This window comes from Vigna radiata, chromosome 5 (assembly GCF_000741045.1).
Source record: "Vigna radiata var. radiata cultivar VC1973A chromosome 5, Vradiata_ver6, whole genome shotgun sequence".
NCBI classification, from domain to species: Eukaryota; Viridiplantae; Streptophyta; class Magnoliopsida; order Fabales; family Fabaceae; genus Vigna; species Vigna radiata.
The window spans coordinates 30,425,153-30,445,659 of NC_028355.1; the positions used below are offsets into that span (position 1 = coordinate 30,425,153).

Genomic DNA, 20,507 nt, shown 5'->3' on the forward strand with positions numbered 1-20,507 from the left:
TAATTTCTGTTTATGAAAAATTAAAACAATAAAATCTGTGTCGTTAAATTCTTTAGATCGTGTTAAAATTTAAGTTTGATGGCTAGGTGAACTGACATTTGAAAACATGTGATACATAATACGTGGACTTAAATTGACATAATGCGCAGCCACATGTCAGCACTCTTTTCTCCCAATTAGGGTTTCAGATGGGGTGAACACTCCTGCTCTAGCACCTAGTCTGTCTTCGCGAAAGGGTTTTGCCTCTTCTCCTCTGTGGCACTACGAACAATTTGATGGTGTTTCAGGCGAATTGAACTCGTCCTGGTTCTTGGTTTGATTCTTGCAGGTTTCTGGATTTCAATGTGGAGGCGCGAGAGGAAAACGTGAGAGAAGATGAACTGATGAAATTGATTTGGTGCTCCTCTTTGCAAGTGCGACACAGAAACGAATGGATTTCATGGATGAAGGTGTTGTTGTTCGATGCTGGTGCGAGCTGGTGGTGGTTCGCTAATGGCGGAGTGGTGCAATGAAGGTGGGTGTTGCAATGGCTTCGAGTTCTTGCGTGAGAAGTAATGCGATTCTGAGTTTTTGGTTTGGCTTTGCAGGTCCAAAAGCGATGTCGACACTGACGCGTTTTTGCTTCGCGATGGAAGAGAAGAGTTGTGATTTTGTTCCTTTGATTTCCAGGTGGAGAAGATGAAGATGGTGACGGTGGCGCATCTATTACCAGCGGCGGCGCATGTGTTAGCGGTGACGCATGTGTTAGCGGCGGCGACTTGCGCTATGGAGATGGTTGGCTATCAGTGAGAATGGCATGCGAGGAAGATGTTAGTGTCCGTGGAAGAAGGTCGCAAGAAGCATGGTGGCTTGAGGTTGCTCATGGTGCTGGCACTTGTGGTGACCCGTTCTGCAATGGCGTTGATGGTCGTGAATGGTGATGACGGTGAGATCGTGGCAGTGCTGGATGATGCAGTGACTAAGGTTTCTTGAAGAGAAATTAAGGTTTGTCTAGAGATGATGATGATGATGACATGGTAGGGTGGTGATGTGGCAGAGACTTTTTTAAACTTTTTTAAATTAAAAAATCATTTAAGTCTACCTCAGACAACATTTTTGACGCCCTTCAGAGAATTTAATAGGAGAGACTTTGTTGTTTCAATTTCTCATAATCAGGAACCAAATCGAGTTACTTAAAAATAGAGAGACCTAATTGATACAAAATTGCATAAATAGAAATCTCTAAATCTATTAAACCATGTACTAACTAAAATAAATAAATCTGCATGATCATTGTTTGTATCACTGTATAAATCAAAACAATGTAGTATGTTATTTAAGCATGTAAGAACAATCTAGAATTTGACGTTGTCATAAAACCCTTCTAAACTATTATTTTTAAATAAAGAGAGTGAAATGTATAAATTTTTTAAAAATACTTAAAAACATTATAAATTTTTTTAGAAATATACTAATTTAGAAAATTAATTATTTTTTAGAAGTAATTAATTGTTTTAAAAACTAACCATTGAGAAAACTAATTATTTTAAGAAATAATTAACCCTTTAAAAAATATTTTATTTTAGAAAAATAAAGATTTGAAAACGTAATATATATTTTTAAAAAAATTCTTAGAGAAAAAATATGTTTTTAAAATAAATTTAAGAGAAAAATGTATTCTGATGAATATTTTGTTAAAACAATAATATTTAGACAAGTGATTAATTATTTAGTTTTGTGTTCTTAATATTAATTTATTTATTTTATAAATAATTAAATAAATTCGGTAGCTCCCAAACTGTACTGTAAGGTATAAAATATGTAATATTAATGTTGATATTAATGTTGATTTTTCTAGTTAAAAAACAGAAAATTTTGAAATAAATAAAATAAAAAATTAAAATGAAAAAACAGATAGTTAAAAGATTTTTTAAATGATTCCTAAAAATTTATACTTTACAAAAAGTAATACTAAAATTAATTTCTTATCTTAGGTAATACCCGAATTTCTCTGCATAGCGTATGGCCAACTCTATTCCACGTAAAACTATACTACTAAATCGTAAAACAATAAAAATTCTCATATATTTAAACATCAATTTGTTAAAATTTACGTAAAAATTGAAACAACATTGTTTAGATCAAAAACTCTCTTTTACTACGACTAAAGCTACAAAAATAATACTCTCAAAAGAAATCTCACATATAGTCGAACCACCGTTCACTCTGATGCATTTTGATTGTGATTTCTTTGTTGCTTTCATTTCTCAAAGTGCTATGATACAAGTTCAAGTTAATTTTGTATGAGAAATAGGTTATAAAAAATCTTTTATGATTATTATGCATTGATATTTCCTGTGGGAAATAGTTTATAAAAAATCTTACATGGTTATTGTCCATTTTAATTGATATTTTCTACCAATAGGATTTCAATACCCATAGACAGCGGTTTCAGAATCGAGACATATACAGACGAGGCAAAAAGGGATAGGATTTTGTCTCCGTTCAATAGTAACCGAAGCAGTAGTGTTTTTGTTTTTTTTTAGGACTTTACGCCTCGGTTCCTTCAGAACCGAGGTAGTATCTTCCACCTCCCTTAATGGCCTCCACCACCACGGACCTTCCCTTCATAAGCATTCCATCGAAAAACTTCACCAATTCATTATTAAGTATAGTAAGTTTCACATAGTTTGGTTGTGTTCTTTTAGATTTGAGAGGCATGCATATGATTGGTGGTATCAAAGGCAAGGTGATGTTAAAAATGGTATCAAATCACTAATTAGAGATTGGAATGATCTAAGAATTGCATGAGAAGAAAATCTGTTCAACCTACTTTCAAGAGAAATCAAGAGCATAAATATGAAAATAGAGAACTCTTGGAGAAAGATAAAGAATCTATTAGAGGTGAAAAAAAAGTTCTTTCTTAAAGAGAAGAAGTTTGAAGGGAAACATGAGAAGCTCTTAAAAGATAAGGAAAGTAGAGAAATTGAAAGGAAGAAAGAGGAACAGATACAACTGCAGAAAAAGTTAAAGAGGAGGAAGCTAGAAGAGAAAGGGAGGAGAGAGAAAAGAAAGCTAAAGAAGAAAATAAGAGAAGAGAAATGGAGGAAAGAGAAAAGAAAGAGAAAGAAGAAAATGAGAGAAGAGAGAGGGAGGAGAAACAAAAGAAAGAGAAAAAAGAGACTGAGAGGAGAGAAAAGGTGATGGAAGAACTCCTACTTAAAGATGAAGTATTACTCAAAGCACCTCCTACTCCCCTAATCATAATTGATTTAAGAATTTTAAAGGGAGTTTTCCAAACTTTGAGTTCTTATCTTTTCATTAATGATTATCATTTCTTAATTTCAACCTTTACTTTTAAAAGTCTTTTTACCTCCACTTTCACTCCCTATTATTTTTAACTCTTCAATAACCTTTGAAAAATCACTTTTTGAGTTGTTGTTACCTCACAAGTTACAAATAACTTAAGGTGAACAAAACGATTTTTATAAATTAGGTCTTATAACTTTTGAACAAACTAAAACAAGAGATGTCCAATACTTCAAGTGTTTTGAGAGAAGGAACAATTCTTTTGAATGTTCTCCCGAAAGAACATTGGTTTTAGAAGATCAACACACTGGAAGCTTGATAACTCTCATTCTTCACCTAGTGAAGAAAAGGTTTTAGATTCTGCAGAAAAAACAAATTTTCCTAAGGAAAATCTTTTAAAAAATAAAAGGCCTTATTTATTTCTTCTTTTGTATATGCTTTTATCACTAGAACAACTTTTTGAAATAAAGGCCAACAATCTTCTTCATAAAACCTTTTCCAAAAACAAAAGGCCTTATTTCTTTGTTCTTTTGTTTAGGTCTATTCTTTTAATAATACTCCTATTTTTCATTTGTTGTAAGTACATTTTTCATCAAGGAGGAGATCATTAAACCAAAGTTATGCTTCCTCAAATATCTTTTCGATCTGAGGGCAGATCGTTTCCAACAGGGGGTATGATGGAATTCGTTTTGGGAACTATTTGGAGATCCATGAAGGGAGCATCAACTTAAGCTAAGGCTAGGAGATTGGAAGAAGAAAATGGAATTTCAAGCTTGTTCTTGCTTTCCCTTAAGCCTTAGAAGACATTGGACCTCTCATAAAGAGCCATGGTCGAAGAAGATTGAAGAAGAAGATGGAGCTTCAAGGATTCTACTCCTGTGGAAGATTACATTTTGGTTTTCTTCTATATCATAAAACACTTTTTGTAAACATGTAATATAGCTCATTTTTAGGCCTTGTATTTGGCCAAGACACTTTGTTTAAACTTTGTTTAGAAGGTTTGATGGCTTTAAGAGTTAAAAATGGATTAAAAATGGGTTTTGGAGGGAGTTAGTTGTAAGGAGCCTTTGCATTAAATGTTTTGACCAAGTTAGTTACAAAGCATAAGGCTCCTCACATTTAATGCTTAGGCTCCTCATTTAATGTTTAGGCTCCTCATTTAATGATGAGACTCCTCATTAAATGATGGAAAGGCTCCTACATACTCTATGTACTATAGCATTCTCCTTCACTTATAAAAGGAGACACACCCTTTTGTAATCCTTAGAACTTGATTGAATGTAAAGTCCATTTGCCAAAATTTCGAGACCTATCTTCTTGAGTTCTCACCTTATCAAATTGTCTTTTTCTAGGCTTTTTCATACCTTCTCCTTCATGGTTGGCCTAACTTCGTAGAAGGACATATCTATCAAGACCATACAACACCAACATCTTCATCTCTTCATCTCTGTTTTCTTCCACTACTTTCATTGATCATCATGGAGTCCACCCTTTTGAAGAAGCTTCCTCAACTCATCATAGACATCATCTTATGTTGAAGGAGCCTTTTCAAAGCAATCTTCATCAAGTCTACTTGTTGTACCTAGTAAATCGTGGTTCTATTTGCATATAGATGTTTCCTATGGCATTAGTTGTTGAAAAGAGAGTGGTGACTCTCTTTGGTATTGGTTGTTTAAAAGAGAATGTCCTCTCTTTGTCAAATAGTTGTAGAAAAAAGAACCGTATTCAAGTGGTGAATCTTCTATACTGAAGGAATAAATGTTTGTCTTATGTGATAGGAAAACATGTCCGAAATTAGAAAAAAGATGACTGGAATCTATCTATAAAAACTTTAAAACATAAGAAGATAAATATTATTTTTTATCAAATAAGTTGCGTGAAGAGAAAATATCGATTAATGTTGCATGAAATACATGTAGTCCTTCACGTCAAAGCTCGACAAACAAAAGCAAAACAAAGAAAAAAAACATTGATTTAAGTTCTAAGCTACTTAATAAGTAGAAAAGGATAACAATAGTACCCGTGTTCCATACCTTGATGATAGTGTTCTATCTATTGACATTCTTTGTTATTTCTTAGTTTTATTTGACTCAAGAACGATTTATTATTAATCTATTATTTGTTTAACATTTAATGTAATCCTGTTTATGAATTGTGTAATAATAATAGTAAAAACAAGTTACAATTATTTACTTTTTATTATTCGTGAAAGGATTTTATTATTTACTTTTTATTATTTTTATCATACGAAAAAATTGAGGAAATTCTCAACTCATCTCATCCAATATCTTTTTTCTTTTTTTCACTTTGCCTAGAATATATTTTTATTATTACAATTATGCCCTCACATAACCCGACCCTAGCCTAAAGAGAGTTAGGGTTTCGCGCTTTTCGCTATAAATACCAAAACAGGGGTTTTTATCGCCACAGGTTTACATTCAGGGATCATCTTCTGGAAAAAATCGACATTGTTGATAGAAAAGCGTGAGAGTTTCTGTTGTTCAGGATGAGAGCTAAGGTTAAACGCATTTCCTTTCATTATTCATGTCTATGTAATGGTTATTTTATTTATAATTTACGTGCACTGAGCGTTTTAGGATCCGAGTATAATCATGAATTTGTCTTTGTTCTCAGGAATTAGGATGTTTCTTTCGGTTATCTGATGTTTGATGTGTTTTTTTGTTCGATATTGATTTTGCATCGTCTTTCTTTTTTCCTTTCTGAATTGCTCATGTATTCCTTCTAAATGGACTAATATGATATATGCAGTTTGTTGTTGGGAATTCGATGCACTGTTTGATTCTCGAAATTGAGAAGAGCATATCGTTCGTTGGTTTTGGTTTTCGCAAGTGCCTTGTTGGATATAAAATGAATTGCATCAAGTATCTCATTTGAAATTAATTAGATTAGTTTTGAATTTTGATTCGATTGGACTTGGTGTTTTTCGATACATGGGTACTGTTTCCTGTGTTCCCTTGTGTTACAACTTCTGAATGCTTGTCTAATTGCACAACTGACAGGAATTTTGTGTAGTGAGTCATTAAGAGGCCGATGAAGTTATGTTAATTTCATGAGGAACACATTTAGGTTAAGCAATGGTTCTTGAATTAACTAGTGAACTTTGTTTTATGCATTTGCTGTCAAAAGCACCTGATTCTTTTACATGTTTGCTTCAAATTTCAAAGCAGGGTAAGGGAGTGTTAGAGAAGGTATCATTTTAGTTAGCAAAGGGAGGGGAAAGAAAATAATAGTATATACTGTAATACAGTAATTCCTTTTAACAAAGGGGAGAATGATAGTTTTGTCAACAAATTTTGTGAACACAGTTTAGTAATGTGTAGATCTTTCTTTTTTTTCCCCGTAAATACGGATGTGGAGGGATTCTAGCTAGGATGTCAAAAAAATATAATAAAAAGAAAATTTTTATGGTTAAAATATCTTGATAAATATTTTTTGTAAATATCTGCGGATGCATGCACGGATTTGGAAACATGTATGGAGCTGGATATTGGATATTTATCCAGCCGGAGGTAGCGGGGGACTATCCGTCAATTCTAGCCCCCCCCCCCCCCCCCCCCCCCCCCCCCCCCCCCCTTTTTTCTTCCATCTACAAACATTTTAAGCCAAACCATGTAAAACTAATAGTTCTTCTACTCTCCATTTTCACTTCCACGGAAAAGTGATTTGTCATTTTGTGAGTGATAAAGGAAGGAATTTAACTCTTCTAAATTGTGTGAAATCATCACCTTTTTTTTTTTTCTTTAAGTTGATTCTGTGACTGCAGAGGAGTTATAAATCCTGAAGGGGATACTGCGTTTATATTGGGTAAAGGCCTATAGACATTGCTTCATATGTACTGTAAAAAATTGATCCGTATCATTCTGCACAGGATATATATGTACTTCATCTACTATGGCTGTTGCAACAAGTTTCTGTTTTGCCCATTTGTATCAGACTAACATAATGTTGCTATGTATCAGTGGAAGAAGAAGCGCATGAGGAGGTTGAAGAGGAAGCGCCGAAAGATGAGACAGAGATCTAAGTAGGTGCTTGAGCAGGAGTCAGATGAGCTTTCCTTCCTATACCTAGTTCATGGCATTTTGGGTTTTTATGGCTCCAATGATCTCGAGGTCTAGTTGGGAGGGGAGGCATATCTCACGACTCAGTTAGCATTACTGCATTAAGACTATTGAGTGGATTAAGTTGTTATGATGAGTGTTTTATCGTACCTAATTATGTACTGATTTTGTATACTTCTTGGTTTATCCGAATAGCTTATATATCGTAAGAGTTTCCTGAAATTTGATCATTTTATAGAGATGTTAAAATAGAGTTGACTGTTCAGGCAACATAATTTACCTATAATTTTTAGCTTTTATTTTATTACCAGGTTTTTTTTTCCTGGTCCATTGAACTTTTCTCTTCTATAAAATAGTTGTTATATTTTTTAAAAGTAAGAAGTAGCTTTTTTTTACATGTATTGATGTATTGCTTATATATCGAATTATCGTATTTAAAATTAAAATTAATTTTAATAATATGATTTAAATTCTGACTAAAATGCCAAAATTTTGCAGCTGGTTCCAGCACTATAAGCTTTGCACCTGCTAATTTTTCACACATGTGTCGTATTTATAGGTTACTTAAAAGATGGTCGTTTTTAGTTTTAATTTATTTATTATTTTGAAATTTCTTAAACTTTTATTTTAATAGAAGAGTATATATGGTCAGGGTTGCTTTGGACTACTTCTATGGCTTGGCATAATTCAGTACTCTGTATTAAAATTACAGATAACCATACTATATTATTCTTAAAAAAACTAAACTGGTTTTGACTTAAAAACTAATTAACTAATAGTTTAGTTTAAAAAAATTAAACTTTACATCATTTCAGTACAGATAACTGAGTGAACCATTGAATTTTTTTTTCATAGTTTTCCTCTTCTCTGATCATGACACTTTCAGTTGTCTCAGTAATACTTTTATTTGATTATCTAACTTGTCAACTATGGTTGCATCATTATATTAGAGTGAAAACAAATGTGTGTATTCCACCTTTTTGTTCGTGTTAGCACCCTTTTATCTGTTTCTTGAATATTGGTATGTTGGAAGGTAATTTGAATGTGTGTAATACTTCTAAAACACTGTACTTAAACATGGTCGTTCGTGCAACGAGCACTTAAAAGGAAGACTTTAAAAGGATTGAGCAGAAACAGGAGCATATGATGAATTTCTTGACTAGGGCAGTTAATTTTTTTTTTATTTGTTATCTGCCCTATTTTGATTTGTGATTGAAAACTTCAGTTGAATTTATACTTTAGTTTAATATAATACAATTTGATAGGATAAAACATAGTTTAGTTCAGTATAGACTAACTATGTTTTGGTTCAGTATAGTTTTTAACATTCAGTGCAGTTTATTTTGTCCAGTCTTAATATTTCAATCAACTTCTCTAATGGAGTAGAGTAGTCTTATGTAAGACTTTAAAATTATTATAAAAACAAATTTGTAAATTGTTTAAAATTCTTTAGAGTATGCTCTGATTAAGCAAAATTTATCAAGTTGCTTAGCAATGATGTTATACAATATGGATTATAAATTGCATTTTTTTTCTGAAAGTAACTCAAATGAGAAATGTACTAAAATAATATTTTATTTAGTTGATACTTTTAAGATAGAAAAAATATTTATTTTTTCATATTATCTAAGATTATATTAAGATTAGGTGTTATGTTTTTTCATGTGAATTTACTCTAAAGAAAAAAAAATCTTATAAGACGCATGACATAAACTAGGATATGTATATATATAACTCCTGAAATAGAATTAAACTTATATATAATTATAATTGTTTTGTCGATAAATTATCTTTTTTAGTATTTTATTTAAAAAATATCAATTTGGTATCTTTATTTCTAAGGACTTTAATTTAATTTTTTATAATTTACTAAAAAAATGTGCTGTATTTTATTTTATTGAAAAAAATCAATATAATAAAAGTATATGCAACCCAAGAAAGGTTATATGCAAAGCAAAAACAGAGACCGAAATTTCGATTTATCCGAATGGAGAATCTAGTCGGTCACCCAGGCTTGACGAGAACTTCACAACTATTGAAAATTAAGGAATTTAGATGAGATATTGAAGAAAACAGAATATACATTGCGCGTTAACCTTTTCAGCTTAAATGTGTTTCTTTTAACTTTTAATAAAAATTAGAATTAGTCATCTTCAAAATTTTTGTCTAATTTAGTCCCATAACTTTAAAAATGTATAAATTTAGTTTTTTTAACCAAATTTTGTTAACTTTATTTGATATTTTAAACGTATTTTTCAGTTAACATTGAAACAAAAATGGATCAAACAGTGTAAACAATCCAAATACTATACTTAAAACATCAAATAAACCTAATAAAATTTAGTTAAAAGAACTAAATTTATATATTTCTAAAATTGGAGGATTAAATTAGGTCAAAATTTTAAAAAGAAACTAATTCTAATTTTAACTGAGAGTTAAGGAGCAAAACCATATTTAACCTTTTCAATTTAAAGATAAAAGGCGTGTAAAACTTGAACATGTTTCTAATGAAGCTGAACAACGAAAGGATTGAGCTTAAGAATGGTACCATTACAGGAGAGAGAGAGAGAGGGTTTATACATTTCAGAAAAAGTAACTTGATTGAATTAAAATCAAGACTAAAAATATATTTAATTTTATTTTTAAATATTTATAGCAATATTTTTTTATATTTCTCACTTAGTAATTGCTTGCATCAGGTATAAAAGGACATTCTCAGAAAACATTTGATTCCTAACTATGTCATTTAGAAAAACACATGAAAATAAAAATAATTTCAATTTCAGATTCCTAAAGTTTTTATTTGTAGTAAAAACACCCATCTAAGTACTACTTTTCCAGACTTAAATAAGACCAGGATCTATTCCTTTACAATTCAACATGAAGAAAACACATTTCCAAGGTTTATATTCTCAAATATTTGAAATCCTTAAAATAAACAGTAATGATATTTATAGTAATTTTTTTCTGTTGACAAAAATAAGCCGATGAAAACAATTCTAACAATCCTAAATTTGTGTTTTGCTTTGAAAAGTTTAAGTTCTCAAAAGACATTTAATGATATATTTTACATAACCTTTAACTTTTTTCATGATATATTGATATCTATAGTGTCAGGGAGGAACATAAGGACAATGCGTAGTACTCCTTCAACAAACTGAAAGTTCCAAAGGATTCATATAGAGAAAATAGGAGCAAGAAAGATATGTTCGAATCGATCATTTCATTATTTACGATGCCAAAAGGAAAATTCATAAGCACCGGCAAATAATGGAAAGTAATAAATAGTGTATTCTATATATCATCAGATGCTATCCAAGCTGGCCTGTTTCTATTTAGTTATAAAATGGTTTGTCACACTTTAAAACTAAGCTATTTTTTAATTTAATATATTTTGAATCAAACAATTCAGTTATCAGAAAATAGGTTATGACCCACCCAATCCCATATAAGTGAGAGTTAATAAATTTATAATTATCTTATAAATAGTATACTTATCAAGGTAAATAATTCACATTTATTTTTTACACATCAATTGTTATCTAACGTACTTTACTAACTTAAGTGTCAGATTATTATTTGTAGGCACACCACCATCCATCCAGGGAGGACGAGCACCTATGAGAGAGCGGAAGGAAACTTACTTTATGTATAGAAAATTGAGGAAGTTCATGAAGATCGTCTTCATAGGGTACATTCGGTTCTGTAAGTACAACTCACGCCCATGTGGGGTTGATATTCTGTGAAGAAAGAGAGACCTCGACATATGCTCCCTTCACTAGAACTAGTTGTTGAGACAAAATCGTTTATACGTCTAAAAACTCTCATGTTTTAAAGTTTAACCAAATAACATTAAACGAAATAAAAATATGAAAATACCATAGGATGAAACATAAGACTTAGGCTCAAGATCCCCAACATAGAAAAACCTTAAGAAAACACTTAGGATTGTAGAAAAAAAAAAAACTAAATCAAAACACCCAGATGCAACGCTAAATGACTATCACGTCAAAATCACAAAACATTTACATCAATCCAAACGGTACCATGAGTTAAACTGTTACTTCGTCTAACGATGAAATTCCTACTCAATGGTTGGTATTTTTAGAAGAAAAGCTAAATTGTTAAACGCTACCTCTGGTAGAAAATTGAAAAGCACTTGTTGTTTTGAGCAAACATTAAATGACATTAAATGTTCAACGTTCAAAAACAACAAAAAGTGATAAGAGATAAGACATATTTGTTACATGCATAATCTATTCTATTCTTTGTAGATAACCTACTCTACACGCATCTACAAGCTTCAATTAAAATATCAAAAGTATACGTTAAAGATAAAAGAGATATTCACAGAATGTTCTTCACTTGAAGCGGTGTATGAAAGAAAGTACAACCTACTTTAAGCAATGATTGTTGTACATGAAGAAAAAGAAGAAACAAGAATCAAGGCCAAGAGCTTAGTCTAACAGACATTTATTCAAAGAGCCTTTAAATAAAAGATAATTCAGATGAAAAATCAAGAGGATAACATACAACGTAAATATTCATCCTTTGAGAAGCGTTCAAAAAGAAAAGCATAGAAAGAGCTCAAGAAAAATAAAATATCTAAGCAGAAAAAAAAGAAGAAGAAGAAAAAAAACAATACTCTTGAGTTTCATTGTAATATTTGCTTAGTGATTGTAAGAAAGAGAGAAAGAGAAAACACACAAACACCTGCGACTGTTTAGACTGCATTGTATTGTAATCATATCCTCTCTGCAAGAGTAATAGTATGAACGACTTGTAAGCAATCGTTGATTGCAATTATGAAGAGAATTAAAACACTTGTTGAACTCGGTTGAGTTAAGGAAATCTTTTGTGTAAATGAAATCTTATGTTTGATTGATCATAAATATAATTTACGACTCTTCCCCTTTATTTAGATTTGAATTAGAACATTTTTGTTATTTTTTTAGTAGAAAGAGAAAAATTTGTAATTAAGTAAGCGAGTGAGCCAACCCGTTTAACCTATCAACTCGTGGTAGGCCGGGTTGGATTCAAATTTTTTTAACTCACTAATAAGTGAGTCAAGTTGAATTGACTCACTAATTGGCCAATCCGTGGTGAGTCGAGTCGGCCGGATGATCCATTTTGACAATTACTTGAAATGGTATATTAATTTTTTTTCCTATATGTAGTGAAGTTGGAGTATTACTGAGCAACCAAAAGAAGCTTTATATGTTATTGATCAATGTTGCTTTTGATGGGTCAGGTTAGGTCATAACCTCTTGTTTTTGTTGGCAACAAAAACTTAATTGTTCCTTTCATTTTTTATTAGATTCACTTGTCTCCTTATGTCCATGTCTATAATGTTTGTAACATTACGGACCTTCTTTTTTGCTTTAGGGCTTAACGTTTGTCCCAAATTAAACTAACACTTTATGTTTATTAAAAAGATGTTCCAGAGCATTTACAATGTTCGACTAAAAATAGAGTTAATATGGCATCAGTAGAAGTTAATTCATATGACAACTACAGGTTCTAAGCCCCAACAAACACAATTCTCGTTGTCTGACCACTGTGAATCTTTACGAAATCCACCAGGTTTGAAGCCACAACGAACCACCACGAGCCTGCATCGTTGTTAACCATCAGTCTCTTACCACCGCGAACAACGCCTGATAACTCTTTTGACAAGTATACCAAATCGCTCCAAGTAATGAAAAGAAAGTTTAGATTATCATTCTCCTAAAAAAATTGAGTTACGTTATCTAATTGAAATTATTTATCAAAATCAATTTAATAACAATGGAACTTTGATTCATGCAAACTAAAAGTAATTAAATTAACAAAATATTAAAACTTACTAGTTTGTAAATTACTGATGAGATGTATTTCAAACTCTCTTAACAATTGTCTGATATGGAACCCACACAGGGTATTGTACAGTTCAGTTTCTTGTAGATCAAAGGAGATAGCCGAAGAATGATAGAGATGGTTACGTGTTCTAACATTCAAGCTTGTTAACTGTAAAACAGATATTAACCATCAACATAGTGTGAAATGATGGTTTATTGGTTTCCAATATGCATTGACAGAAAGCATTTGAAGTTTTTAAATTTTAATGTGTTCGGAGAATGTATCTAAAGAAAGGGGAGAAAAAAGTATAAAGTAGTAACATTTCTTTTGTCCTTGCTGATATGACAGCTTATTCATCTTTTAAGCAAGTTCTCTCTATATTCATCTTTGTTGGTACAGACATTTTTTTAATGCTTCCTTGTAGCGCTATCATTCTTCTAACTGGTTCTTTGAACAACAAAACCTGCTCTACGAATGTTTTTTTTCACATTAGTTATTTCAATGAAAGGGGTAAGAATTTGGATTACTTTTTATGTGTTATTTCTCGACTATGTCTTCAAAATATAGTGATGAACACTAATTTTGATGTTTTATAAAATATATTAAAGAATTTTAATATATGTGTATTTTTAATGCTTGTAACAAAAACTCCAGCAGGAAAAGGGGTAATCATATATTCATATGGCAATAAAAATGGCATGGAAAGTAATTTGTAACCAAGAAACAAACCTACAAATGGATAATACAAATCATTCGAAGAACTCAAATTGCTAAAATATGTTAAATCTAAAGCAAGGGAGAGAATGCAATCAGCATTATATTATCTGCTTGAGCCTTTTCATTATTCATCTCTAGACACTATGTTCAATCAAAATTTCAAGCATTTGGTAACTTGTTTTACTTACCTAATTAACATCTGAAGGCAGTCATAGGCCTACCTACTTTCTGTTAGGGGTATATGTCACTATTCTGCTGCTATTAATTCCTTGAAGTCGAATTGCATACAAAGCCTTTCAACAGTACTTTGGCTCAGAACCTCCTTCCCACACAACTCTTTCAACAGGTCTGCAGCTATATCTGTCTTCTCTTCAAAAGCAAGTCCTTCCACAAGAATGGTATAGGTATTCTCATTAGGCACACATCCTTTGTTAACCATCATCAGAAATATCTCTATTGACATGTCTGTTCTCCGAGCTTTGCAAAATCCAAGTATAAGTGCGTTGTAGTTATCAATATTAGGAACGTGTTCATTTTCTTCCAAAATACTGAATACCTTAAGAGCCTCATCTAGCATTCCCTCCCTACACATTCCTCTTATCATAGATGAATAAGTAAATGAATCTGGAGTAAATCCATATTTTGTCATTTCATATAACATCTGAAAAGCTGCATATGTGTTCCCTTTCCTACACAGGCTTGCAATCACGTTTTTGTAAAAATCATGGATAGGGTTGCTTTGTTTATTACTCATGCTTTGGATTATAAAAAAAGCCTCCTGCACTTTACCTTGCTCACACAGCATTGCAACAGCGCAATACGTTCCATCATTAGGATTACAACGCCTGTGAATCATTTGGTCTATGCATTGAACAACAAGATCCACTTTCCCTTCCTTGCAGAGTCGTGCAACAATCGGATTATAGCTAGTAGCACTCACCTTGAATCCACTCCTTGTCATTTCATCCAAAACCTGAAAAGCTTGTTCTGTTCTTCCGTGAAATGAAAGTGAAGTAATCAATATGTTGTAAGTGACCACCGAGGGAGACTGGTCCCTTTTATCCATCTCTGCAAGAAGTTCGTTAGCTTCCTCCCATCGCCCTTCATAGCACAAACTCCTCAGCAAAATGTTGTAACTCACAACACTAGGACTGAACCCTTTTGCAGGCAATTCCCTGAAAAGCCTGATAGCTTCTTCAGTTCTCTCTTCCTTGCACAACCCAGTTAACAGCACATTGTAACTAACCAAATTAGGCTCTCCACCCTTGGCAATTATCTCATCAAGAAGCTTCATGGCCTCATCCACTCCCCTTTCCTTGTAAGCCGCTTGGAGAAGGAAAGAAAATGTGAATGCATTTGGAACCAAGCCCTTCTTTCTCAACTTATCCAAAAGCTGCAAGCTCTGCTTCAAGTTACCATGCATGCAAAGGCCTTTAACAAGAGTGTTATAGGTAACAGTATTAGTTGGAAGACCATGCCCCTCCATCTTCTCAACCAACTGAAGAGCATACCCAACATTGCCTCTCCTGCATAAAAAATTGACCAAGTATGTATAAGAGGCTGCATCAGGTATAATACCTGAATCAACCATCATATCCATCACCTTAACAGCCTTTCTAGCTTTGTTAAACTTGCAAAGATCATACAAAAGCTGAGTTGCTTGAGTCACCTCTGGCTTTTGGCCCTTACCCACCAAATACTCTAAATGGAGAAATGCATCATAGACCTTTAGCTCTTTGCCCCTAGGGTCATTCCTCCCACCTCTCCAATTGGGGAGATTAAAAACCGCATCTTTTGGGGTAATGGCAATCTGGGTCGAAGCCGAAACCCTAGAAAAACCCTTGTTCATGGAAAAAGTGTGGAGATTCGGAACCTGGGAGTGCAAGAAACCGCCACAAGTGGGTCGTTTTGTTTTGGGGGATAAATTTGCAGCTGGTGACACAGTATTCAGAAGTGAAGCCATGATTGAAGTAGGAAAATGAAGTATAACGATGGTGAATGAGTCCTAGTTGATCATGTTTTGCAGATAGAACAAAAACTAAGAAACATTGTGGACAGGTTCTGCTTGCAATAGGTATGTTGAAACTAGTTACAGTGGATACACAGTGATGTGTGAAGATTGATTCTTCGCGAGAATTAACAAGTGAGAAAGTGAGTGTGAAAGGGAAAGAGAGAAAGGTACCAACAACTGAAGATTTTCATTCAATAGCGTCAGCTACGTTCCCACCACACCTACGTTTTATCGTGTTATCCTAACACAAATAGTTATATGTTTTTCTTTGATAATGTTAATTTGAGAATAATATTTTAGAAAATATTTTAAGTTTTGGTTCAAATTATTTTAACATCAATAATAATAATTATTATAAATATTAATATAAACTAATAACAAAATAACACTAATATTAAAATTAAAATGTTGTTAAAATATCAATATTTTTTTCAGATAAAAATAATTGTTTTATTTTCACATTCGACTTACTAACTTTTTTTCATGGTCAATTATAAAAAAAACGAAATACTTTTATATTTATTTAACACATGATATAAAATTAAAATAGTTATAAAATATAAATTTTTTATATTAAAAAAATAAGTAAAAAGTTAGAATAATATTAAACGAGTATGAAAATTTTAGATATACGAGAGAATAGTTTTGAAGAGAAAATAAATGGATTGTATGAAAATAGAACAAATATAAAAAAAATACTAAAAGAAAAACATAGAAAGAATATATAAATATATTAAACATATATTTTATTTACGAAACCAATATTTAAATACATATATAGAATAAACTAGTCTCTAAGTCACTAAATTATTTTATTACTAGTGATTAGGCTTTTAAATTAAAAAAAATGCAGTAAAATTATTAGTTTACGGGAGTTAATTTAGTTGGATTAAGGTTACTTGAAACGATGATTAGTAGCCAATGTAATATTTGACAAGTGTTTATTTAAATCATTAGTTTTTTAAATATTTGTTATATCCATTGAATATAATTTTTTTCAAAGATTGACTAGTAGATGTAAACTTTTAAAGCTTCTTTTAGATTATGTTAAGTTAATTTTTAATTAAAATTCATTCTCTTTTTTATTTATATGTTGATTTAAAAAAGCAATTTTAATAATTTAAAGCAAGTTAAATAGACTTGGAAACTTGTATAATTATTCTTAACAGAAATCAACATATTATTTACTAATGCTGTAAGAGGTGTATCTTTTTTAATTTATTATATTTCTAATAAAATAGTTAACCTTTTTAACGTTTAATTTTTTTAATTTTTCATGCGCCAATGTCAAGTTTGAGACAATTTAAAAAAGAAATCCAATCAATTTCAATTTTTAATAATTTTAAAATTATCATTTTAACATACGAAAACTTATTAGCTTATTCTTTTTATATTTAACCTCATAATTATATACCAAAAAAAGGATATGCAGTATTTTAAGGAGACCCTAATTCTCACTTATGTCTTTATATTTATTTATTCATTTTAAAAATAATCTTTTCTTAATTTTTTTCTCTACAAATTCTTTTAACAAAAAGCAATTTACCTTTTCAAAAGAAAAAAAGGGAGCTTAATAATAGAAGAATATTAGAAACCATTAAAATTTACCCGACCCGATAGAGCTGAATCCGAATACAAAAAATGGATCCAAATGAATGAAATGAAGATTGTGACTGTGTCATGTGTGTAGGCTCTGTTTTGCTACCTTTGTCACTTCTCGCTCTCGTAAAACACTTAATCCTTCCTTGCGGAAGCAGCCACCTTCAACAAAGGTGGCTCCCTCTGTGCGCACTAACCTCCCATCTCACTTGGGTCACAGTCTTGTTAAGGCAGCTTTGAATGTCGGTGATTTAAGGCGTGCCCAACAACTGTTTGATAATATTCCTCAACCAGACCCCACCACTTGTTATACATTAATTTCAACTCTCACTACTTATGGATTTCCACATGAGGCTTTAAGGATCTATGCTTCGCTTCGGGCACGTAGGATCAAACCCCAGAACTCTGTGTTTCTGGCTGTTGCCAAGGCCTCTGGTGCCTCTGGTGATCTCTTGAGAGTCAAGGAGATTCATGATGATTCCATTCGATGTGGGATGATTTCTGATGTTTTCTTAGGAAATGCATTGATTCATGCCTATGGGAAGTGTAGATGCATTGAAGGTGCAAGACAGGTTTTTGATGATTTGGTTGTGAAAGATGTGGTTTCTTGGACCTCCATGTCTTCATGCTATGTCAATTGTGGATTGCCCAGACAAGGCCTAGCTGTTTTTCACGAGATGGGACGGAATGGGGTGAAGCCTAATTCAGTGACAGTGTCTAGCATTTTGCCTGCGTGCTCGGAATTGAAAGATCTGAAGTCTGGAAGGGCTATTCATGGATTTGCAATGAGAAATGGGATGATGGAAAATGTGTATGTCTGCAGTGCTCTTGTGAGCATGTATGCTAGATGTTTGAGTGTTAAACCGGCTAGACTAGTTTTTGATTTGATGCCTCATCGAGATGTTGTGTCTTGGAATGGAGTTTTATCGGCATACTTCACAAACAAAGAATATGAGAAGGGTCTTGCCCTGTTTTCCCAAATGAGGAGCAAAGGAGTCAAAGCAGATGAAGCTACATGGAATGCTGTTATTGGGGGTTGCATGGAAAACGGGAAAATAGAGGAGGCAGTGGAGATGCTTAGGAAGATGCAAAACATGGGATTTAAACCTAATCAAATTACAATTAGTAGTTTTTTACCGGCTTGCTCTCTTTTAGAAAGCTTGAGGATGGGCAAGGAGGTACATTGCTATGTCGTTAGGCATTGGTTAATTTGGGACTTGACAACCATGACTGCGGTGGTATACATGTATGCTAAATGTGGTGACTTGAATCTTTCAAAGAATGTGTTTGATATGATGCACAGGAAAGATGTTGTTGCTTGGAACACGATGATAATTGCCAATGCAATGCATGGAAATGGAAAAGAAGTACTTTTGCTGTTCGAGAGCATGCTTCAGTCAGGGATGAAGCCCAATTCTGTTACTTTTACTGGTGTTCTGTCTGGTTGTAGCCACTCAAGGTTGGTAGAGGAAGGACTCCAGATCTTTAATTCAATGGGTAGGGATCATCAAGTGGAACCTGATGCTAATCACTATGCATGCATGGTTGATGTCTTCAGCCGTGCTGGTCAGCTTGATGAGGCATACGAGTTTATACAGGGAATGCCTATGGAGCCAACTGCCAGTGCTTGGGGAGCACTTCTTGGTGCTTGTAGAGTTTATAAGAATGTGGAATTGGCAAAAATTTCAGCCAATAAATTATTTGAGATTGAACCCAACAACCCTGGAAATTATGTTTTATTATTCAACATCCTTGTCACAGCCAAATTGTGGAGTGAAGCTTCAAAAGCGAGAATATTGATGAAAGAGAGAGGAGTTACAAAAACTCCAGGCTGTAGTTGGCTTGAAGTGGGAAATAGAGTTTACACTTTTGTTGTTGGAGACAAAAATAACATGGAGAGTGATAAAATCTATGACTTTTTGAATGAGTTAGATGAGAAAATGAAATTGGCCGGATATAAGCCTGACACTGATTATGTTCTGCAAGATGTTGACCAAGAGGAAAAAGCTGCTAGTCTTTGTAGCCACAGTGAGAGGCTCGCTGTTGCATTTGGGATTCTTCATTTGAATGGACAGTCATCTCTACGGGTTTTCAAGAATTTGAGAATTTGTGGTGACTGTCACAATGTCATTAAGTACATTTCTAAAATTGTTGGCGTGACAATCATCGTTAGAGACTCCTTGAGGTTTCATCATTTCAGAAATGGAAATTGTTCTTGTCAAGACTTGTGGTGATTATTTGAATCAGGCTGTTGTTCTTCTCAGAACTTGTTGGATATGATCTTTAAATTCTTTTAGGTTCAACAGCGGTTTGGTCCGCCATTATGCCCATGTCAGATTCTTAGCAAAAAATCAAATTCCTCTCAAGAAAATGCTTCGATGAGGTTGCTTGCACTGTGCATTCATCATGCAGTTAAAACAATATCGGAGGACCTTTTTCTGATTATTCTCCGTATTTTGTGATGAAATATGCTGATTGCTTCAGTTATATATGGATAGAATCGAATAGACTGAATGAATATAAGTTGATTGCTTGTTGAAATAAGTTCTGTGCCTGAACTTCCACTTCATTGAAAGCCACCTTAGAGTTGCCTCTATGGACGGATGGCGTGCAGTGAGTACTCTCACCATTGAAAACTGCAATATTTTTCTTTTGCTAGTTGCAACTTGCAACACCTCTTCCCAGCTTCATAATCTTCATGCAGAGTGGATGATATTTTCAGAGTGCTTCCAAACCAAAAAATCCCTCCTTCAATCAACTTCTTTTCATCTAGAAGCATCATACTAATTGCTCTCTGATCCTCACTTACCAAATTTAATAGGGGTCAACTGCTAGCCTCAGCAACAGTTTCTTGACGCCTTTCTTGCTCCACCTCATATTTACCCATATCTGCAAGACATATATCACTTCTTGGTTACAAAAAATATCCAGCAAGAGAAGCATACCAACACTTAATTAGTGGAAAATTCAAGAGT

General features: G+C 32.8%; 2 protein-coding genes and 1 long non-coding RNA gene across 6 annotated transcripts; 2 read left to right on the forward strand and 1 right to left on the reverse strand.

Annotated features, from left to right (window-relative positions):
* Window positions 1–5,647: 5,647 nt before the first annotated feature.
* On the forward strand, window positions 5,648–7,671 carry LOC106761274. The gene is made up of 2 exons (XR_001375675.2): window positions 5,648–5,806; window positions 7,269–7,671. It is a non-coding gene; the product is annotated as an uncharacterized LOC106761274 (long non-coding RNA).
* Window positions 7,672–12,772: 5,101 nt separating this feature from the next.
* LOC106762890 (pentatricopeptide repeat-containing protein At1g79080, chloroplastic) lies at window positions 12,773–16,144 on the reverse strand. 4 transcript variants are annotated; one of them, XR_002668009.1, is made up of 3 exons: window positions 14,111–16,144; window positions 13,214–13,373; window positions 12,773–12,979 (listed from the first exon to the last, which is right to left on the reverse strand). XR_002668009.1 is itself a non-coding variant. In XM_014647000.2 (1 exon), exon 1 carries the CDS (start codon window positions 15,883–15,885, stop codon window positions 14,170–14,172), a length of 1,716 nt encoding a protein of 571 aa, XP_014502486.1. In that variant the 5' UTR covers window positions 15,886–16,144; the 3' UTR covers window positions 13,859–14,169. The 4 variants fall into 4 exon arrangements, 1 of the variants encoding a protein (XP_014502486.1); XR_001375843.2 differs by having other exon boundaries at window positions 12,977–13,094; XR_001375844.2 differs by lacking the exon at window positions 13,214–13,373 and having other exon boundaries at window positions 12,774–12,979.
* Window positions 16,145–17,606: 1,462 nt separating this feature from the next.
* LOC106760587 (pentatricopeptide repeat-containing protein At5g04780, mitochondrial) lies at window positions 17,607–20,073 on the forward strand (the record flags this gene model as incomplete). The annotated part of the gene is made up of 1 exon (XM_022780262.1): window positions 17,607–20,073. A coding segment is annotated over one exon (2,160 nt), but the record flags the coding sequence as incomplete, so codon positions are not given.
* Window positions 20,074–20,507: the final 434 nt, after the last annotated feature.